At 48.9% G+C, this 22,455-nt stretch overlaps 1 protein-coding gene across 11 annotated transcripts in view; it reads right to left on the bottom strand.

Annotated features, from left to right (window-relative positions):
• The window catches only part of LOC143329824 (dedicator of cytokinesis protein 3-like), a 150,629-nt gene that overhangs the window by 44,417 nt on the left and 83,757 nt on the right, over nucleotides 1–22,455 (bottom strand). For all 11 annotated transcript variants that reach the window (XM_076745989.1, XM_076745982.1, XM_076745999.1 and 8 more), the window contains exons 5-6: nucleotides 18,549–18,645; nucleotides 655–803 (exon numbers count right to left, since the gene is read on the bottom strand). In XM_076745989.1, coding sequence (XP_076602104.1) covers nucleotides 655–803; nucleotides 18,549–18,645 — 246 coding nt within the window. The remainder of the gene's footprint in view (nucleotides 1–654; nucleotides 804–18,548; nucleotides 18,646–22,455) is intronic.

The following is a 22,455-nucleotide window of genomic DNA, read 5'->3' on the forward strand; positions in this document are numbered from 1 at the left end:
ACTTTCCAACCAGCCGTGTTCGGCTTCATCCACCTGCCTCCGATCGTGCTGTTGTGTGGCCTGAGTGGGCGTCGGAGGAGCCCGCTGATCTGCCGTCTGCAGCGTCCATTCACGGTCCAGATCCTCCTCAAACATCAGCTCGTCCACGTGTGGGACGTTCGTGACGCTTCAGTCGTTAACGTGCAGCAATACGCAGAAAGGATTTGTCCTAAATTCATTCATTCATCAAAAACATTATGACATGGATGACTGATAGAAGCCATAATGAGGGATCATCGGTGGAAGGACAGTGAATCACAGCGTCCGCCTGACAGGCCTGAAACATGATTTCTGCTTGTGCTTCGACTCCAATCCTTTTCTCTGGCTCTTCTGTTACTGGTGGTGATGGAACGTCTCAGCTGATGTGTTTACTTGTCCCGTGTGCACTTATTCAAAATCAATAACAACAACTTCAGTTATAAAAAAAGAAAATGAGTTTTATTTTAAAAACGGATAAAAGTGTAAACTATTGTGACTGAAAGCTCCAGAACAGACACTAAACCAACCCGCTGCGTCAGCTCACGCGTGTCGGTGTGTGTATGAATACTGCCTGCGTGTGTGCGTGTGTGCGTGTGTGCGTGTGTGTGTGTGTGTGTGTGTGTGTGTGAATCTCACTCGTTGCCCCAGTCCAGTCTGACGGTGACGTGTCTCTTGACGTCTCGGCTCTGGTCCTGCGTCAGGTGACCGGACAGCAGCTGCCTCCTCAGGTCGATCAGCTCCATCATGACGTGGCGGACCTTGTAGAACAGATCCACTTTGTGTTTCTGAGGCCGAGACGGAGACACAGAGAGACAGAGAGACAGACGGGTTAGAGTCCTCACTCACACTGTTATACCGTTAAGGTGAACGATCATCATTTACCAGATCATTCCTTTTTATCTGCACACAGAGCAGGAGCTCATGCCAACACGGATCGGCCGAGGCAGAGACACAGCGAGCAGATCGTCTGCCGCTGAGCTCGTATCAACACACACCTTCACAGTCCCACTCAGTGAAAACACACAGTGAAGAAGACCGGAGCTCAGGTTTTCTCCTTTTTGTATCATTGTACTTAATGGTACTTAATTGTCTTAATCTTATTTTTCATGCACACATAAACATGATCACCGTCTGATGAACCCTGAAACACCGTCTGACAGACTCCTCAGCAGGGTCTGGATCTGAAGGCGTCTCTGAAAACAAAGGCAGCACGATGCAGATTAGACTGCAGCAGGTCAATAGTTTGGTGATTCAACTGAGACAGGACAGCAACACACACACACACACACACACACACACACACACACACACACACACAATGCAGAACACACTTGGTGCTCTTCTGTAATTCACCCTGCAGGCCCTCAGCAGCAGGCGGCGAGGCTCAGTGTCTGTTTGTTTCTTGGACGGTGAGATAAGCACAAATTCACACACACACACACACACACACACACACACACACACACACACACACACACACACACCTGCACACATGCATGCAGGTGAGCATACATGCATAAAGAGGTGAAGCACGGGGCCAGCGTCAGTGCGCCTGCGTGTTGGTGTGTGTGGGGCACAGGAGGCCTCAGAGGCCTTACGTAACACTGGCTGCAGTGGAGGCGGAGCTGTTTTTGGGAAACTCGGCTCACAAATATGACAGCATCGAGTTTGGCGAACACAGCAGAGGCAGCTCTGATATCGACCGGCGACGTGCCCGGGAGGCGTCTCTGCTGTTCTCCCGGTGCATGCTGGGATGAGCCCGACCAGGAATGAGTGCGTACTGAGATTATTTTAGTCTTTAAACATGAGTGTGAGGCGTGGAGGGGGACCGGTTTAAGATACCGTCTTTCCACACATCGTTCTCCTTTAGCACGTCACCATTCTGACCTGACGGCATCAAAAAATACATTTTGGTGTGTCACTGACGACATTAACAGGAGGACAAAGGAGGCAGAAGTACAGCATCGGGGTGGTGCTGGTGGTGTTATCTTCATGTTGGATTTAACAGCTTAACAATTAGTGATTCACACGCCATCACCTGAGAGCAACGTTAGCAAGGTGGAGCACCGATGGATTTTAATGGATCTTAACTGTCAGCTGTATGTTTCATGTTCAGTTTACTGACTGAAGAGAATTTGGCAAGCAGTGCCAATCAAGATTCGCTCGTGTGCTGAGACTCGATTCTGCCTCGATTCAGGACATAAAGGATCAGAATCGGACCGTGAGTTTCCACAATATTCCCAGCTCTTTCATTTCTATGATTTAGAGCTCAGATGAGGACAGAACTGAATATTAAGATGTGCCCTGACGGCGCTTTGACCTCCTCTGTGGGACCTCCAGGATGAGTTACTGATCACAGACACTGAGGAAACACCTCAGTGGTGAAGGGTTTGGGAGCATGTGCGTCTTCTTCGTCTGTGCCTGAGTGTGTTTAAAACATGCCGTCATTATAAAAAGTTGGTTTCCTGTCGTAACAGTCGTTTAGAAATTATGATACAGCTCTGAGGCGATGAGTCCACGGGGAACCTTTCCACGCCACCGGCTTCTGCTCCTCAGCGCTTCCTGCTGCACCGTCCCAGCACTGATTAGCATGTTTTCAGCACTTGAGGTTAAAGAATCGACAACTTTTAGTCAAAGAATGAGATATTTCAAGTGGGTTTTTAGTTGTTGCTCAGCAACAACAAGAGTCATGCACAGCAGTTTCCTTCAGCATCTGTTCAGCGTTCGATGCCCAGCGGACGCAGAGGCGATGCTCAAACACACTCCGTCCATATTCAAATTCTGCAGGAGCAGGAGATCATTAATGAGGCAGGAGCAGCTTCATCTGCACACTGCACTTCTCATTCACTCTCATTACTAACAGTCGAGCCAAAGTTTAATTGTTTAGCACATTTAAAACAACCACAGTTAATCAAACAATCTACAAATAAACAACACATAAGAACACAGAATGACGACCACAGTGAAAGAGAAATGTTAAATTATTACTCAGTAGAAGATGAATTCAAGCTCCCAGATGTGGGGAAGGCACCACAAACACGCTGACCTCAGCGCTCTGAGGCATGATGCTGCAGGAGGCCGCCAATTCAAGATACAACACATTCAACACAAGCAATCAAATCTTAAACTTGATCCTGAGACGGACAGGAAGCCACTGAAGGGAGGCCGGTACAGGTGCTCTGTGACCACGCCTTCTTTTTACAGGTACAAGGCAACGAAGAGACGACTGTTCAACACCGACAGACAAGAGTCTGCTCAGAGGTCATCGAAGCACCGGACGCTCCTGAAGGCCTCGACCTTCAATGACACTACAACGGCCCGAAACACACAAACACAAACAACAAAACAAACAAACAAACAGGAACAATGATCCAAACAAACGTGCTGCACAAATTCATTAACAGCAAACACAGAAACAATACAAAAAATACAAAAAAGGATGTCATGTGACCTCTTCACTCCACTTTTCTTCCTGCTTCAAAAACAAACTCTCTCCAGTCTGGTCTGGTCTGGTCTGGTCTGGTCTGGTCTGGTCCGGTCAGGTCCGGTCTGGTCCGGTCAGGTCAGGTCTGGTCCGGTCCGGTCTGGTCTGGTCTGGTCCGGTCTGGTCTGGTCTGGTCTGGTCCGGTCAGGTCTGGTCTGGTCCGGTCTGGTCTGGTCTGGTCTGGTCCGGTCTGGTCCGGTCAGGTCTGGTCCGGTCCGGTCTGGTCTGGTCTGGTCTGGTCCGGTCTGGTCTGGTCCGGTCCGGTCTGGTCTCTCTCTCAGGTTTCAGGCTGTGTCCTGAAGCCAAAGCCAGTCCAGAATCTTCAGTTCACTCATGGCGCTCAGGAAAAGCTCATGTAGTCCATTTATAGCACAAATGGTTTGGAGTGTTACTCTGGCAGAACACACTCTGCTCCTCAATCAGAGCAGCAGCACAGGAGTCAACAATAAAGCCAGAGTCCTGCACAGAACAGAACCCAGCAGACACGCTGCCCTTATTTACAGCAGCGGGCTGTGAGAGGAGGAGCCGACCGACGCCGACGGCCGACGGCCGACTGCAGCCACAGAAGGCGCCGGGGGAGGCAGCATAGTGTGCGCTTGGCTCGAGTTCACCTCGGTACAAGAAACGAGCTGCGTGTCACAGAGACACAGAGGGGAAACCCAGAGGAAACAGTCAACGACTGGACAAACAAACAAACAGCAACAACATCAGATGCACATTCACAAACTTGGAGGAAGTGCTGACTCAGCCGATCTCGTGTAAAATGAGGGGACGCAGAATCACATGACGCCATAATGTGTGAAGCCCACGACTGGTTTTCACTTCATGGTCGTCGTTCAAGGCTGGAAAAACAAACAGCAAGAGCTCTGAGATGGACCTGTTTGTTCTGCTGAACGGTGCCTGAATGGTGAACACTGATCAAAATGACTCCAGGTCACTGACACACCTGTGCGAACACTGAAGCAGCCACGCCTCATCTGCTGCGTTCACTGACCTACAGTAACAACAGACTCAACCTGGACCTCTGAGCAGGTCGTCTCACCGTGTGGCCACTCGTGGAAATCAAAACTTTCCAGGAATTGATGAATTTTCTGGGTTTTGATTGCAAGGCGAGCTGGCTGGTAAAACATGTCTAAAATAGTTTTTCAGAACAAAATCACGATGAGAAAACGGATAAATATGATTTCCCTGGTTCTTTATTGAGGTGAGGGTGAGCGGGGGCATCGCAGCCATCTGTCCGTCCTTCCTCCAGCAGCCAGCCTGCAGGCTTTACACCCAGGACGGCTGATTTATTCGGGACATCTGGCCGTCCCCGTCGGTGGGTGGACATGCTCTGACCTTTGACCCTCCTCTGAGTCAGTCAACAGGTGCACCAGCAGCCAGAACAGGAGGGAGCTGAGCCTCCTCGGCACCTCCAGCTGGCTCACACGGCGCTTTGAAACGAAGCCGCCCGATTCGTCCGTCTTTGGGAGAAAATAAACACCTCAGAGGTTCGACCGAGCGCTGGAGTTTTTCTCAGCTGCACAGAGGAAGTCTCTTTGGTGTCGACTATTTGTGGACCGAGTCCCCCTCCTACGTCTCTCCCTCTCTGACTGCCTCCTCCTCCTCTGGAGTGAGTAATCACACCTTCTCATCCGGCGGGAACGAGCGCACAAACACCCAAAGCAGCGCCGTTTAGCACATCTTTACCACCTCAGCACGGTAAAAAGCAGCCGAGCAGCTCAGATAACGATGCTGTTTATAGACGCTGTTCTGTTTCACTGGAGCTCACATTCACACCATCTTCATGTTAGCCAAGTAAAGCAAAACAGCGACGCACAGGTAAGGTTTCAGCTCCTTCTCAGCCATGGCGAGTCGAATCCCGAGCACCTGGAGAAAGACATCAGCCCCTCATCTTCAGCCTGGAGAGGACACTTCCAGCTGCAGCTCTCACATTCAAACATTGACCTTCGTCTTTACTGCTGCTGTGGCCTTCAGAGTCAGAAGAGCAAAGTATGAAGATCATAACCACTGACAAGAGAGACCCCCCAGAACGTCTCCCCCGCAGCTTCTACCACAACAAAAAACTACATCAGTGGTTTTCAAGCTGTGGGTCAGGGACCAGAGGAGGGTCCTCTCAGGGTAAGAGACTGTCACCGTGTGGCATTAACATATAGGCTCACGGTAAGGCTCACGGTGAGGCTCACGGTAAGGCTCACGGTGAGGCTCACGGCGAGGCTCACGGCGAGGCTCACGGCGAGGCTCACGGTGAGGCTCACGGTGAGGCTCACGGTAAGGCTCACGGTGAGGCTCACGGTGAGGTTCACGGTGAGGTTCACGGTAAGGTTCACGGTGAGGCTCACGGTAAGGCTCACGGTGAGGTTCACGGTGAGGTTCACGGCGAGGTTCACGGCGAGGCTCACGGTGAGGCTCACAGCGAGGCTCACGGTGAGGCTCACGGTGAGGCTCACGTCATTAGTGGCTCGTTTTGGTGATTCTTTAAATTGCTGGACAAACTGCCGGCGGGCTTCTGAAACATCTCCGCAGGCGATGAATATTAAAAAATGATCATTTTATCCTTTACCAGAGAACAAACGTGCTCATATTTCACCGGCCTGTAGTGGAGTGCAGTAATATTACTGTGAAGGCCTGTTTGATGGCAGACCCTCACACTGTGCTCAAGGACACTTCAGCAATGCTGTCCAGACTTAAACTCCATGAAGAAACACAGAGCTGGACGGTAACTCACTCTGACAAGCTGGGCTGCACATTTCATCAGGTAATCTGTAATGTGTACCTGATTACTCTCAGGAAGGTACCCGTTTGAAGCCTCCTAATAGGATGTGAGTCAGCCTGGCACCTCCCAAATCAGAGGGGATGCTCTCAACACCTCTGATCCATTAGCAAACGTCCTGCTTCATTTTCACACCTGTCAGAGCGACTGCTGAGCCCCTGGAAACAAAAGCGCTGAGGCAAACCACCAGAGACCACAAACAAAGAGCGTCTGGATCCTGGTTCGGTCCCGGCTGCTCAGCTGTTTTTCTAACACGCTGCAGCCGCTTTCTTAGGATCTGAACACGGCACAGTTTGACGTGAAATGCATCTTTCAGTCTGAAGCCTGGACAGACAGAGGACTTCTGTCCGGACTGAAGGACACTCTGAACTTCAGGTCACTGCGACGGGACGGTCTCAGCTTATGTAAGCGTGCTATCAGAGCATTAATATGATATTTCAGATGTAAGCATACAAATAGGATCCATTAAAGACTCTCAAGGACAGACATGAACATTTTCTTCTCTGTGATCTCAGCAGTGCATCAAATACATGATGAATCTGAATTACTGCACGTGTCTTTGAAGTATCCTGAGGTGAACACAGGCTTTTCACAGCTGGAAGCCCTTTTTTCCCGGGACTGTAAGGCAGCATTGGCACGACAGGTGACACTGAACTGCAGGTGGAAATAAATATTTAGAGGTTCTGTTAACTGAAGTCGTGAACGCCGCAGAGAAACATCACCGAAATAAAACCTGAGTGAAATCTAAAAGCACCGCGCGTCTGTGCCAAAACACAGCTGCTGCAAGCTGTCACAGAGTTTGGTAAAAGCAACCTCATCGAGTGTTTGGCACCACACGGCGTGCAAGTGTGTGTGTGTGTGTGTGTGTGTGTGTGTGTGTGTGTGTGTGTGCCTGTGTGTGTTGTGTACTGTGCTTGTTGTTCCAAAGTCCTCCTAAATCCTCCCCTGACCTTGTGTGAACCATGCCTGGTGACATGCAAGATACACACACACACACACACACACACACACACACACACACACACACAGTGTGCCAGCAGGGGTGCCAGCCCATGGCGTCTCGGACCGTTTCCTCTCATACGTTTTCACCACCTGGTTCAGGTGAGTCCGGGCAGGTGTGCCACGGATGACACGTTTGCCATGAAAGTGAAAACAAGTAAAAAATACAGCGAATGAGGTATTTTCAGATGTGTTTGGATCCAGTGAACATGTGGAAATAAAAGCTGTGACTTCCCTGAGGCTCCACATGAACTCTAAACCGAGCAGCGAGGAGGACAAGCGTTAGCAGTGTCCCTGCGGGCCCCTCTCAGGGCCCCTCTCAGGGCCCCTCTCAGGGCCCCTCTCAGGGCCCCGGCTGCACCCTCTGACCCCCAGACCCGGGCTCCACCCTCTCACTCTCATCTCCATCTCAGCTTCCAGCTACAATTGTCATCTCTCCCTCGTTTGCGGAGCAGCAGACGGCGATGTGTCTGTTCTGACTCCAGTCTTCAGGTTATTCATGAGAATACGAGAGTCAGATTTAATTCACCTTTAAAGCAGATTTGTACATCAGGCATGTAACATCCGGACATTTAGACATTTGGTGTAAATACAGACACAAGTGGATTTCTGAAGGACAGCTCCTTTCATAATATTATGGGGGGGGGGCACATTGTATTGAATGAGAAAGCACTGCATGAGCACACATTTTGGAAGGACAGGCTCCATGTACAGCCTAACAGTGCAGAAACAGACACGCTGGAAGGACGAGCAGCACTGAAGGGACATTTCGGAAGGAGCTGACCCCCAAAAAACACTTGGAAGGCCAGATTCCCTCATGTAGCTGTTCAGGACCAGAAAGGACGACGAGGTCGAGACTAAGAGCAAATGAACACATTTAACCAACAAACCAAATTAACAGTCACGTAGAAGCGTTTTCATCTGTCTTCAAAACCTGTTTTCTGATCTGACACAGCTTTGGTCCACGTTTGTTGAGGTTCAGGATCATAAACCACTGGATGAGGTTGAGGAAACCCTGCGGTTTGGGTTAAAATAACACCTCTGTGACGATGGCGGTCGCGGTTAAAAGAAGCCAACGCTGACCGTCGACAGACTGCTTCTCTCTCACGTTAAAGTCTGCCTGTTCGTCGACCCTTCCAGCCTCACCTCCTCTCTCTGCCTCCAAAACAGCGTCACACCATCTCCTCATTGTTCCCGATGGACAGGAGTCACTAGAGGGCGCTGCTACTCGAACGTAAATGTGACTGCGCTGATGGTATTTTTCCATTAGCATTAAAGCTAATAACTTACAGTGCTAACATCAGTGGCTTTAGTGAACTGAACTGCTTCCATACGTGACCTCAGAGACAAAGATCACCAGGCGATATATTCAGATGTATCTTGACTAAATACTGTGACTGTACCAGATGGCTGCGATGTGGCTCTGACTGATTATGTCTCTGTTTTTTTACATTAAGTCTTCTCTTTGCACTGAATGGAAGACTTCAGTTATTTGAGTTACTGCATGTTGTGACGTGCTGATCTCCTTAAACGTCATCCATATTCAGGATCGACTGAATCCTCATAGATTTTTCAATGTCGCTCTCTGTATGAAGGTCAGGGCTCTCACGCTGGAAAGGTTTCTCCTGAGAGCGCCGAGGACTTTCTGCAGTTAGCTTCATTTTGAATATGACGAGTTTGACGCTTCAGTATGATGTAACACACACTACATCGAAATAAGAGCAAAAACATGGAGGCATCTCAAACCCCTGAAGGACAGAAGATATGAGGACGATGACGTGAAACTCTCCTCTGACTGATCTGAGAAACACTGAACTCCTGTTTCAGTTTGAACTCCCTGAAAAGACGGGGACATGGAGACGCTCACAGAGGCGACAGAGTTCACAGAAGTGACATCAAACATGAGAACAGTCGATACACAGTCAATAAAATGTCTGGGATGTGGCCTCGTCAATAACAGCCCGTTCAGCGTAACCTGGATCCTCTGAAACGACGTCCTGCTGGATGTGACGGAGGCTGACACACTCGGCCACAGGTGTCATGAGCACAACCCACTGAGGCGGATAAACAAACAGACGTCCACTGACCAATAAAAAACAACAGATACTGTATGCCAACAATGGCCTCGTCGCCGTGGCAACCACGAGTGACTCATCACGGCGAATACATGACACGGCACTTACTGAAGCCTAAAGACCCCGGACGTCAGCTCACATACAGCTCGAATCCACAAGCATGGACAAAAACACACTTTGACCCTCTGTGGAAAAGTCTGTCACACACACACACACACGCACACACACACACACACACACACACACACACACACACACGCACACACACGCACACACACGCACACACACGCAGGCGCACACACCTGAACGACAGGAGCTCTATTTCGACACAAACACACACTTGCCTGGCCGAACGGCAGAGCTGACTGCAGCCCCTCACAGGTGTGACGGGCTGATAAATCCACTCGTTCCTCTGCTTCGACCGCTCAAAGCGCACGCAGCCGGCGGACGGGAGGAAACCACAGCCTGTCAGCCGACTGGAGCTCCGCTCGCAGCGCGCTCCCTCTCCGCCTGTGCCTCCACCTTATTCTGCCTCTCTCCCATCCTCTGACCTGCTCCCAGTCTCCATCTTCCTCATCTTTCTTTCCTCTCTTCTCACCCCCCTCCCTCCCTCCCTCCCTCCCTCTCTCTCTCCGCCGCCCACCCACCCACAGGCCAGTCTGCAGCAGTGAGCTCCTCCACACTTCTGCGATGTTGGGGAGAGTGCAGGGAGCTGAGAGGAGACACAGCGAGGTGTGGACTCTAAAGATAGAGACATACAGCGCGCTTGACGATAAAGACGTCTGACAGCCGAGCTTATATCCTGAGGCTGTTGCCCACAGAGAGCCTTGAAATCAGATGTGTGATGTTTGTGTGTAGGTGAAAGATGGAGAGAGAGAGTCCAGACACATGAAAAGACAGTTCCAGAGACGCAGCAGTGTGGCGTCCCCTGCTCTCCATCGTCCCCGGGCGATGAGACAACACCCAGCTTCACCTTGTTAATTGAAGCGAGCTTCACTTGAGTCAAAGTTTGACAGTGAGGACAGATTTATGGTTTAATGCATCAAACTCTGATCATTTGGTGCAGACAGACAGAGATGAGAGGACGGAGAGGACAGAGAGGACAGAGAGGACAGATGAAGATCAGTGTTGGATCCCATCACAAACTGAACCTGGTGAAAGTAAACTGTAGATTTTACTCTTCGTTTGAGCCTCACTGTCACATTTACAGTTAAATATGGACGGACAGAAGTTTATTTCTGTCCCAGGTGATGCTGTCCTGAAGTCCTGGCTCTTCGTCCTCTTCTGTTAGACTGACCCTCTGTGGTCAAGGTGTTTCTGTGGGCCAGACTTTGATAAATAGTTTGATCTGCTTCTACCTGCTGAGGAACGTTCATGAACTCAGACCCATCGTGCCCAGAGACGATTATCTTAAAACGTCCCTTAACTGTTTACAAGAGGTCCAGCATGCTGCTGCCAAGCTTCTGTCCTCCAAAAGGTCTCATGTAAGCCCTTCCTGATGTCTTCACACTGGCGTCCCGTCAGACTCAGAGTCCAGAGGAGGTCTGATCAGGGTTTGGTGGCTGTTCCTCCGCCTCCGGCTCAAAACAAAGGAGGTTGTAGCTCCGTCATTTGGACCTGTCTCCCATTGGACACAGTTGACACCTCTACAAGCAGCTCAGGGCCAGTTTGTTTGGACCTGCTTTGGTTTAACTTGTTGTCTTGTTCTTTGCTGCTCATGCCTGCTGCTCTGGCTCTGATTGGCCTTTTTGCATTTCTTTGATTCTTCGTGAAGCTCTTTGTGATGCGGCTCTTTAAAAGTGCTGCGTGAATAAATATCCTCATTATTATGATCATTAGTGTTTGTGGTAGAGACTTCACCCTCAACCTCTTAAAACAGGATGAAGAATCCTGTCTTGAGACTGACAGGCACAGCGTTTCAGCTCGTCTTCAGGCTGAGAGAAGCAGGACAGACCTGCATCTTCTCCAAGTCGCACATGAAACAACACTCGCTGTTTTTGTTTGCTGTAATCACTCCTCCTGTTCTCTGTGGCACTAAAAGACCCCCTCCGAACACGCTCTGTGGAAAAATATATTCCAAATTTTAATGAGGCTCCAATGAGGCTTCAGCAGTCTGGATTAGACGAATCAAGTGGACGTCCTCTGGAGTTTCAGCCTGTTTGGTCCAAAGCGTCGCACAAAGACGCTGGAACTCTGGAAGACATCCACTCGATCTGCCACTCAGACTGCTGAAGCCTCGGATTAACTTCAAACACACTTGGAAATGTATTTTTAGACAGAACGAGGACGGTGGAGTTGGTCTCCCATCGCTGACACTGGAAGCACGTTGAGCGGAGACGTCTTCACACCCAGCATGAACACACACGTCCGCCTGACGTCTGCTTTAAAACACACTCGGAAACTCTTTGTGGAGCAACGACGATCTCGTTCAATCAGTATTTGTGCAAACATCATTAAAATGCATCAAAACATCCTGGAGCAACCAACACTGGAACCTTCTTTCCCTCATTTCGTTGAATTATTTCCACTGTGTTTGTGCTTCATCTCGTTTTTATGATTGCATCTTCACCTTTTTCCTCCTCTTCACCTGAACTTAAAGCTTCCACACACCCTCTGATCACAACAACAAGCTGCGTGCAAACGTACTCGTGCACAGCTGGTTCAACATGCTTCCATCCAGTGGAGGACAGAGGTGAGTGATGACGTCCACAGTGTCCCAGTGAGAGAGACAGCCAAGGACAGATGTGTGTCAAAGGCCAAAACCAGAGGTGGCATCTCAACACTGCGCTGCTACCTTCACTACACAGAGCTGTCAGTCAAACCACGCAGCAGATGACGAGACAGGCCCGGAGGACAGAAGACAGATGGGACAGCACGCGGTCACATAGGACCAACACACCATCAATCTGACAGAATCTCCACCTCCAACGTCCGCCAGCGCTGAATTACGTTCTTTAAACGTTCAAGTCCATGAAGCAGATCCACGATTTGCTTCAGTCAGTAACTGGATTTCAACGATAAGAGCAAATATTCATCTCAGCTTTTTTTTTCTCTTATTAAATGTCCACATTTTGACGTCCACTGAAAATCAGTCTGCTCGTGAGGTGCTTCTCCATTTTGTATAATTAACATTAGAAATATATTTTACTATAAGCAGTCCAGTGCAACAGCAGTCACACAGCTGACCTACAGGTCCAGCCATGTCTCTACAGCAGCCCAGAAGGGACAAACCAAACGCTGACACGAGAGCACCTTCAGCGTTTTTAGCAGCTCCCTCAGTGTTTGGCTGGTTGCAGTCAGACACCTGTAAATCCTCCACACTGGACCTTAAACACCTCTCTGACAGTGTGGTGAAGACACAATCTTCCTCAGTGTAGAATTATGTGTTGGCTGGTTTGCATTAACCTGTGCACGTGTACCTAATAAAGTGGCCGGGGGAGTGTATTTTCTGTTGCAAACAGACCTTTTTCACATGTCAGGGAAAGCACAGTGTATGAAATGACAGTGATGGCTGTATCCAGCTGACTGGGTCACCTGCTGGAGCTGAAGTATTATCAGTGTTTTAACTCCACCTGTGCTCCTCCTGCACCCATGAGTCAAATGTCTGCTGTGAGGAAGGTCTGCCGGCGGTATATAAAGGTGGTTAAAGCTGGCTGAGCTGTGGACCTCCGCTGTGCCTGTTACATCCCTCACTTTAAAGAACAGAAACTCTGAAGGAAAAGTCAAACACTCACATCATTTTGTCCAGTTCCAGTCGACCGCTCTCACAAACCAGCAACATGAAGGCATTTCCAGTTTCTACCATCCGCCTCCTGTTATGTGACACGCACTACAGAGCTGCATCCTGATTCGACCCCGCCGACCACACACCAATTATCTGCAGACACTACAGCCTCGACGGAAGAATCACAGAACAAGCAATCAGCTCGGAGCGGCTTTCATTTCTTCCAATCATTAATATTCGAGTGTGGATTTAAGCTGAGATGGTTTTTTAAAGAGCACAGAAAAGGACCTGCATGAATTTTCTTTTGCTTGATTTTCACTCGAAACTCTGAAGCGACGACAGATTCAGTATCTCTTTCTGTTTCCTGCTCTTGATTCTTGAATAAACCTGAATTTGGTCTTTCTGTCTGTCTGTATCTGCTCAGCGATTCAGAGGACGTTTGGTTCAGAGCCTCCTCGAGCAGTGTGTCCTCCACCATGCTTCGGTGCCTGCTGCTCGAGGAGGGCCTTTCTGTGTGGAGTTTGCATGTTCTCCCCGTGTTCACCTGGGGTATCCTCCGTAAAAATATACCCCCACTAAAAACATGCAAGAAGATCACCACCTGACCAATGGTGACACAGAAGAATGGGTCCCCGGGCGCCGGTCTGGCTGCCCACCGCTCCTGGTCTGCCGCGGAGGAAGGACGACCAGGATGGGTCAAAGGCGGAAGACAAATTTCACCTCCGTGTGCTGTGTGCATGTGTGTGTGACAATAAAGGGGAATGTCTCCCCCTGATTCTTCTTCTTCTTCTTCTTCTTCTTCTGTTTCACCCTCTCTCTCCTCCTTCTCTCTGCCTCTGACTCCGTTCAGGTCTCTGTTACTGTCCTCATGTCTCTGCTGCATCATTCTCCGTCCTCCCCTCTGATTTATCTCAGTATGTCTGTGTCTGCTGCACTGAGTTTACAGGGATTATCGGGTCACTGCTGCTCCGGCTCACTTCTCACGATCCGACTTTCATTCCTTAATGATCAGGCTCCATACAGATATGAGCATTTCCGTTATTTCCAGTGTAAAAAGCCTGTTTCATTACTTCACGTCTGAGTGTCAAAGCGGTGCATTCGTCTGTGAACACGAAGGTTTAACCTCACGTGTGTTTGAGAATGTGCATGTACACATGTACAGTGTGTGAGCCTGTGCAGAAACACGTCACACACGGCTGCCTGTTCAACAGTGTCGTACAGGAAGTGGTGTGTGTGTGTGTGTGTGTGTGTGTGTGTGTGTGTGTGTGTGTGTGTGTGTGTGTGTGTGTGTTTAGCTCTAAAAGGTTTTGTGACAAATTTTCGGTGGCCTGTGACTGTTTTAACGTGCTGATTCCCTTTTTTAAAATAGCTTTCTAAGAGCTTTAACCTCCAGCATCTGTTGGCTCTACGAGCAGCCTCGTTAGCGGCGGACCGACTCTGTGGCTGCTGTGATTTTCTTATCTGGCAGGTCATCTTTGAAAGTGATGATCCTACAGCTTGTTTGTGTTTTCTTCTCCTCGTTTTTGCTGTGTGACATTTTCTGTTGATGCTTTGTATGTTGGCTCTACTTATCTCTCCTCAGTACTCAAATAACACGACTTCCTCCAGTCAGACACGTGAAGTAAAGCCCTGATGAGCGTCTGAGGCAGATCAACGTGAATCTACACGTGTTTAAAAGAAGGTGGAATCACTGCTGCTAAAGGCACAAGGTTTGCATGAAAATGTCAAACATGTTAACGTCCAGGGTCGTCAAACGTTCACACACTCAGTGATGAACTGTCCATCATGATGTCCATCATCCCGTCACACACGCAGCACACACTGAGCGCTTCAGCCCTGAACTCCACGCTGCGTCTGCTTCTGTTCGATCGGCTTTGTTTGTGTTGTTTCTTCTGTGCAGCTACAGAACATGTCACCGCACTGTCGAGCTGAGCTGGACGAGGCCTCCTCCTACTGGACGTCTTTCCTGTCAATCCCCTCTATTCGTCTGTCTCTCGGCTACACACACACGCACGCACGCACGCACGCACGCACGCACGCACGCACGCACGCACGCACGCACACAAACTTGTCTGCGCATTTCACAGCAAAGAAATGTCTCCCTCTGCGTTGAGCCCTCCATCATTGTTCAGTTGTCACCACTCCCTCTCTGCACGCCTTCCTGTTCACACATCTATCCCACCTACACACACACACACACACACACACACAGAAATACACATGCAGTCTTATCTGATTTGACATCAGCATGTAAAAGACAACAGAGAGGAGAAGGAAGGCGGCAGCAGAGAAGGAAAGATGGGCTGAGATAGAGGGAAAAGACAGAGAGAGCATCAACAACATGGAGAAAAAGAGAGAGAGAACAGAGAGGAGCTGCAGTTTGGAGGATTCAGCCCATGTGATGTGTCTCTGTCTGAATTTTTCAGATCTATCTTCCTCTCTTAAACTCCTCTCCCTCATGCTACATCCACACTTTCTCGCTCTTCTGCTCAGTTTTTCAAGTCTAACTTTGCCTAACTGGCATGACTATAATTAAGCAGAGTGCTGGCATGAAGGTTGTGACGAGCTGACAATGTCACTATAATGATTATGTAAAATGCAAAAAAACCCACGACACAACTGTTATACTGCACAGTGTCATGAAGCAGGACTGAGAGTCTGCAGCCACGCCAGCAGCTCAGAGAGGCTGAACTCAGCGACAGGAACATGCCACCTCGCTCAGGATGGCAGCGCTGGGACGTATAACGTTTGCTGAATCGCTGGTGTTCAGGCTTTAGTTTTGTAAAGGTCGTGGTTTCTCTGTCTTCCTACAGTGCTGTGCTGTCTCTGCCTCTTGGTGTCCTCCGGTCTGTCCGTCCAGCTTCTGGTCTCTCAGTCTCCATCTATTATTCATTGAGCTGCTCTCTTGTCTCAGGTTCTGGTGGATCTCGGTGTCCAGATAATCTGCCACCCTGTATCATCCACTCTGTGCTGAACGTCGACGTCCGCTGGTTTTTCTTTTTCTTTGGCTCTAATTTCACTCTATAAATTCTGTCCTCACTCATTATTTCTCCTCCCTTTCACTCTCTGTTGCTCCCTTGTCAGTTGTTATCTCCTCCTCCCTCTCATTCGCCGCTTCTCCCTTCTGCTTTCATTCTCTCTTCTCAACATCCTACATGTTACACACTCACACACACACACACACACACACACACACACAGCGCTGTGTGCATTCCCTGTGGCAGTGTGCAAAGGCCATGCACACAAGAGACAGACAGACAAAGCACCAGAGAGGGTGAGTGTTCGCAGAAGGACGCTGAAAGACCAAATGTGAGCACATAACACAGTGAAGGACACACATGTGTACTGTACCTGTGTGTGAGTGTGTGTGTTTGAGTGTGTGTGTCACACACACACACACACACACACACACACACACACACACACACACACACACACACACTCTGCTGTATTTGTCACCTCTGCAGGCTTCAGTGCCACCAAACATCCATTTACAGAGAATTCAGGACGTCACCGTGTCCTCTCGCTGTGAGTTCATCTGTGTGTCACGGCTACACACACACACACACACACACACACACACAAACCCACTGTAACTGTGTGTGTGTGTGTGTGTGAGGGAGACGCCTGGACTGTGTGTTGCTCCTTGCATGTTATGTGCATCCATACATGCAGGTGTGATTCACAGACAGGAAACAGGAAACAGATCTCTGTCAATGCTACAGTAGAATAACCTGCAGGTTAACACTCTTTTCTATCCGAGTCCCAGAGAAGTGGATTTAGCTCTTCTCAAGATCCACGTGGTGTTTCCATCACTGTTACTGGCTGTCAGATACAGCACAGTGAGCGAATGTTTATAGTCAGATAAGATAAGATAGGTTAAGATAAGATAAGATAAGATAAGACTTTATTGATCCCACACCGGGGAAAAGATAACTAAAAGTGCTTTACGGCAAAGAACTCACCTGCACCAGGTGCTTGACATGGAAAATAAGATGGAGGACAAAACCACCTGATCGTAACAGTGGAAATAAGGATGAAAATAGAACCATCAACGCTCTCCAAACTCTTCTGATTCCTTGACCACAGTAGCCGTCAGGAGTTTGAGACTGAATAAGCGAAAACTAAAAGTATTTCACCTCCTCCGCTCGCTCCACCAACCAGCGCCTCAGAAGCAAACAAGCGTAACAGCCTCCCAGTTTCCTGACGACAGATTGACCACCGGTCTTAATAAACTGAAATCCGCCTGTTTCAGCCGCCCACAGAACGTCTTCCCACAGGTTTAACCTCGCTGTGGGTATAATCTGTGCCGGAAACGACCCGGAGCTGCAGCCCAGAGAAACCCCCCTGCTGTGGGGGTTAAAGAACACAAACCACAGTCTTCTACAAAGAGAGCGCACAACACAAGACAGAAAATAAAAACCACTGAGCAGTCGTAATAAAATACAGTTAAAAATAGAGCACATTTTAACAAATGCAGAAGGGGTGTGTAAAAAGGACGTGTCACCTGTTACGCAGACAAAAGAAGAGGTTAAATTTAGCTTATAATGTCGTGTATTGTTCAGTGGTTAAGGAACATTCTCAACTTGTTCTTTCTGACTCTTGACAGACTGAACAAAGCCAGAAAAAAGAAAAGGAGGGTAAAGAGCAGAAGGTTGGAACGGCAGCAAAAACCCTGAAACACAGAGAGAGAAAGACACGAGCTGTGGCAGATCTTCAGCTCGTTACCAAAGTCAAAGAGTCAGAGGGTGAAGCCTTTAACGCTGGATTCAACTGCTAAACACACACACACACACACACACACACACACACACAGCAGAGCAGACGCACACTGAGACAAAAACTCAAAGTACAAAGTGAAGAAGGACTGAAAAGCATCACTCTGAGTGTCGACTAAAGACTTAATGCTGCCGGTTTCTCAGCAGGAACACAGGAAATGAACGCTCCGAGCAAACGTGGATGACTTTCCAAATCTGAGGAAGACTGAGAGGAAGCATCAGTGTCTGCAAACAGTTTCAGGGCAGCTGCCTCTCCTTCTTCATGTGAACGTGTGATCTGCTGCTGAGTGAAACACACCACTGACTGACACACCGTGGACACTCAGAGCTGTCATCCCTGCAAACATCTTCAAACACGGAGCGACCAGCTGCTCTGGATCAGCCGATGAAGCCCAAGTCGTGGAGTGACGACTGCTGACATTTAGGCAATGCACATGCACAAAGTTTGAGTCTGAATGTCGAAACCAGGCAGGGGACGGCTGATAACTGTATGAAGACCGTCAGATTACCACCACGGCACTGTCACAGGAGGAGGAGGAGGCCGCAATGAGAAACCCCCCGCGCTGAATAATGAGGCCTTCCATGTGACTACTGCCAATCAATTCTTCATGACGACCTTTGTGTCGCTGCCTTAGCGTGTCGCAGCAGACCTGCAGTCACATGACGTCCTTAAAGAAAAACAGTCCTTGCTGCTTACCACGTAGAGCTGCTTCCATAGCAGGGCCCACTCCTGCAGGGTTGACGTCACCTCGGTCACAATGGGGTCTTCCAGAGGCACCACCGTCTCATGCGGCCTGAACAGGGAAAAACACACACATTTCATCACAAACACTGAGTTTAATTACTGCTGACACCGAGTCAGACGTCCACGAGTAAAGCACAGTTAATGAAGGACACACAGAGCAACATGTCCATCATGAAGCTCGTCATCTCATTGGACGGGATCGTTTTCCAAACTAACATCAGCCGACATGAACATTAAGACAGTGACGCTGAACAGCTCGACCCTGCTCAGTGACTTCACTGAGGGGAGCTCCCATGGCGGACATTTTGACCCGTGACGGCAGGTGAAGCACAGGTGTAACTAACAATGTGAAGTGAAAGCGTGAGCACAGTGCAGCGCCCTGCGTTAGCAAAGCGGCCATTTTTAATGACATCAGTCACATCTGAGTGTGACAGACCAGCTTCATGACAAATGATCCAAACAGTCTGTCAGAGGCTGAAGGACGTTTGTCTTTCTAAATCTGAAAAAGATCAGACATGAGGCGACGCTCAGCTCTGAGGAGCTCTTCAGGACGTGATGAACTTACTTCGACTCGCCACAGGTCGTCCTCTACAGCACAGCTGTCACCCTGGACACCCTTAAAGAGGCTCTCAATAAGTTCATCTGGTTGTCGAGGTTTTAAATGTTGATGACGAGCTCAGCAACACATAAACTAATTAAAATCAACTCAGCCTCAACAAACTGAAACAATAAAATGCTTTTTATCTGTACCACTAATCATCACTGAGTAACGTAATAACTCATACCTCTCTGAATGAGCACTTTACCTTTGATACTTTGAGTATATTTAACTGATAATAACTCCGTACTGTACTTGAATGCTTCGTGCTGCCTTCACTGTCACATTCAGACTTCGTTAACACACTCTCATCCCATCTCATCCCAACCTCGAACAGAGCGAACTGATGTGAAGAACGTTAGAGGAGGAGGTGTTGAAATGATGGCGCTGATGAAGACAAGCACCCTGGCAGGCCCTCCTCCACAGCCAGTCTGCTCCGTTACCTACGAACCCTCCAAATGTTTCCAAACGGAGAGAAGGAGCAGAGCTCCTCCTGAAGGAGGACCTCGGCTCACCTCGCTCAAATATCATGGTGCTTCCTTTACACATCATTTGAAAGACGAGGGAGACGTTCACTGAGTCACCGTCTCAGCCTGGAGTCAGGAATATTAGAGCACCTCTCAGTCTGAGCCTCCCTCTCTCCTCCTCCTCCCTCCTCCTCTCCTCTATTCTCTCTGTCTGAGGCTCCCTCTCTCCTCCTTCTCCCTCCTCCTCTCCTCTTTTCTCTCAGTCTGAGGCTCCCTCTCTCCTCCTCCTCCCTCCTCCTCTCCTCTTTTCTCTCAGTCTGAGGCTCCCTCTCTCCTCCTTCTCCCTCCTCCTCTCCTCTATTCTCTCAGTCTGAGGCTCCCTCCCTCTCTCCTCCTTCTCCCTCCTCCTCTCCTCTATTCTCTCTGTCTGAGGCTCCCTCCCTCTCTCCTCCTCCTCCCTCCTCCTCTCCTCTTTTCTCTCAGTCTGAGGCTCCCTCTCTCCTCCTCCTCCCTCTTCCTCTCCTCTTTTCTCTCTGTCTGAGCCTCCCTCTCTCCTCCTTCTCCCTCTTCCTCTCCTCTTTTCTCTCTGTCTGAGGCTCCCTCTCTCCTCCTTCTCCCTCCTCCTCTCCTCTATTCTCTCTGTCTGAGGCTCCCTCCCTCTCTCCTCGTCCTCCTCCTCCTCTCCTCTATTCTCTCTGTCTGAGCCTCCTTCGCCTCCTCTATTCTTCCCTCTCTCTGTCTCATAACTGATTAATTAATAAAAGCGGTGCTAGCTGATTAGCTGATCTCCCAGCTGAGCCGTAGCTGGAGGCCTCCTGCTGATTTCACCCACATTAGTTACACTTGTATCTCAGACGATTCTCCTCCTTTTCTCCTCTGTTCTACTTCTCACTCAATCTGATCTCTCCCTCCTTCTTTCCCTCCCTCCTTCTGTTCCTCCTCTTTGTTCGGGCACATTTCCATCGCTCCTCTCAGCTTCTGCTCTTTCTTTTTCCTCTTTCCTTCCTTCCTCTTTTCTACTTTCTCTCTCAGCTTTCTTTCCTCTTCTCTTGACCCTTCTTCATCTTTCTTCTTCCTCACTCATTCATCCTTTGCTTCTCTCTTCTCTTCTCATTTCTCCGTCTCTCTCCTCCTCCTTCCTCCCTCTTGTCTCCAGCCTTGCCTAACCTCTCCGCTGTCTCGTCTTTCTTCTTTTCGTGCGTCCATATTTACTCCAAACACACACCGAGCCTCTTCCGTCTCGTCTCTGAGCGTCTCTCTGCCCGTCCTCCATCAGTCTGCAGCCACCCCTGCTCCATCCTAACGTCTCTTTCTCCTCCTCCTCCTCAGCTCTCTCTTCTCATGCATTTCCCTCTGAGAATAAAATATTTGCCTTGAGAATTACAAACACGCTCTCCGTCTCTCTCTTCAAGAAGAAAAGTGAGTTTTGGGAACTTCTTTTTGTCTTTTCTTGGTTCAGAAATAATTAAAGCCCACAGCTGCTTAAAACTTTAAAGCCATTTATGATTCAGTCTCTTGGCGACTTTAACTTCTCACCACAGATCCAGTCACAGTGTCATTTCACGACTTCTCGTTACGCTTTGTAAAATATCTCGGATATGTTCAACGTATTTGTGCATCTTTTACACCTCGAACGTTGGAGGAAGAAGCTGCTGAGCTGCTGATGAGATGATTTCCTCATTACTCTTTCATTTGAACTTTAAAGTGAGTGAGTCGAACTGATTCACAAACAGCTGAATCTGAATTTGGGATCAGCCTGCTCTCTCTCCAGCATCAAAGACGGAGATGCTGAATCTGATGTTAGAACAAAGACGATCGTCCACCTCGACTCTAACGTGTTCACATCCACATGGACCCAAACACGGTGAAAACCACGTGGAGGTTCGTTCACTCATGGAGCTCCGAATGTAGAGATGAGCTGCTGAACTGGACTGTGTTCTTCCACTGTTCTGTGCATGTGCAGTGAGACAGAGTGAGAGCACATGTTCTGTGTTTTTCAGTGTGGATGAGCCGTCGAGCACGTCATATAAATGCTTTACTGCGTACACGGGGAGCGTTTTTCACAAGGCACATAAATAAACATGACCCTCAATTAATCTGTGATCAGATGAAACCAGTTTGGTGACTCAGTGGGAATAAAAACCAGAAGTGTCTTAGCAGCTTTGCCCCACATTGGCTCTGATGCAGTCAAACTGTGGACATCCATGGAAACAACTGACGAGCTTCTTATATGATCAAACACAAACTTCTGACTTCCATCCCACACTGATGTGCTTCTTGTGTTGAGGAGGAGATGCGAAGGGATGAGGAGAACGAGGAAGGCAGCTTAAAACAGACGAATAACAAAGAAGAAGAAGAGGAATGAAAGCTGAATCCTCAGGCCTGATGGGAAACATGATCACTGCCAGGTCTTGAAGAAATGTCTAATCAGAACGTGTACAAAGCACCTGTGTCTGATTCCACAGCAGTAAGCAGCATCACGACGCTAACAATGTAGATAAGATGCATCTTTCTGTTACACCTCTTCAGTCTCTCTACAATAAACTTTCATCTTCAACGAGCCAGCGTTTTGTTAAACTCTACCTAAATCTGGTGTCCCCGTCAGTCTGATGAAGACACACCAGTCGCACACAGTCCTGAACATCAGAAAGATCATCTTCATAGAAAGAGGACACAGCTGACTGCATCGAGAAGGAGGACGCGAAGCCTCGTCTCTGGGGTTGAAGACACCGTTTTTTGACACCTGACCATCCACAAAGACGTTTCAATGCACCTCAAGAAGATCGCGACACCT

The sequence above is a fragment of the Chaetodon auriga genome, chromosome 2 (assembly GCF_051107435.1).
Source record: "Chaetodon auriga isolate fChaAug3 chromosome 2, fChaAug3.hap1, whole genome shotgun sequence".
Lineage (NCBI taxonomy): Eukaryota > Metazoa > Chordata > Actinopteri > Chaetodontiformes > Chaetodontidae > Chaetodon > Chaetodon auriga.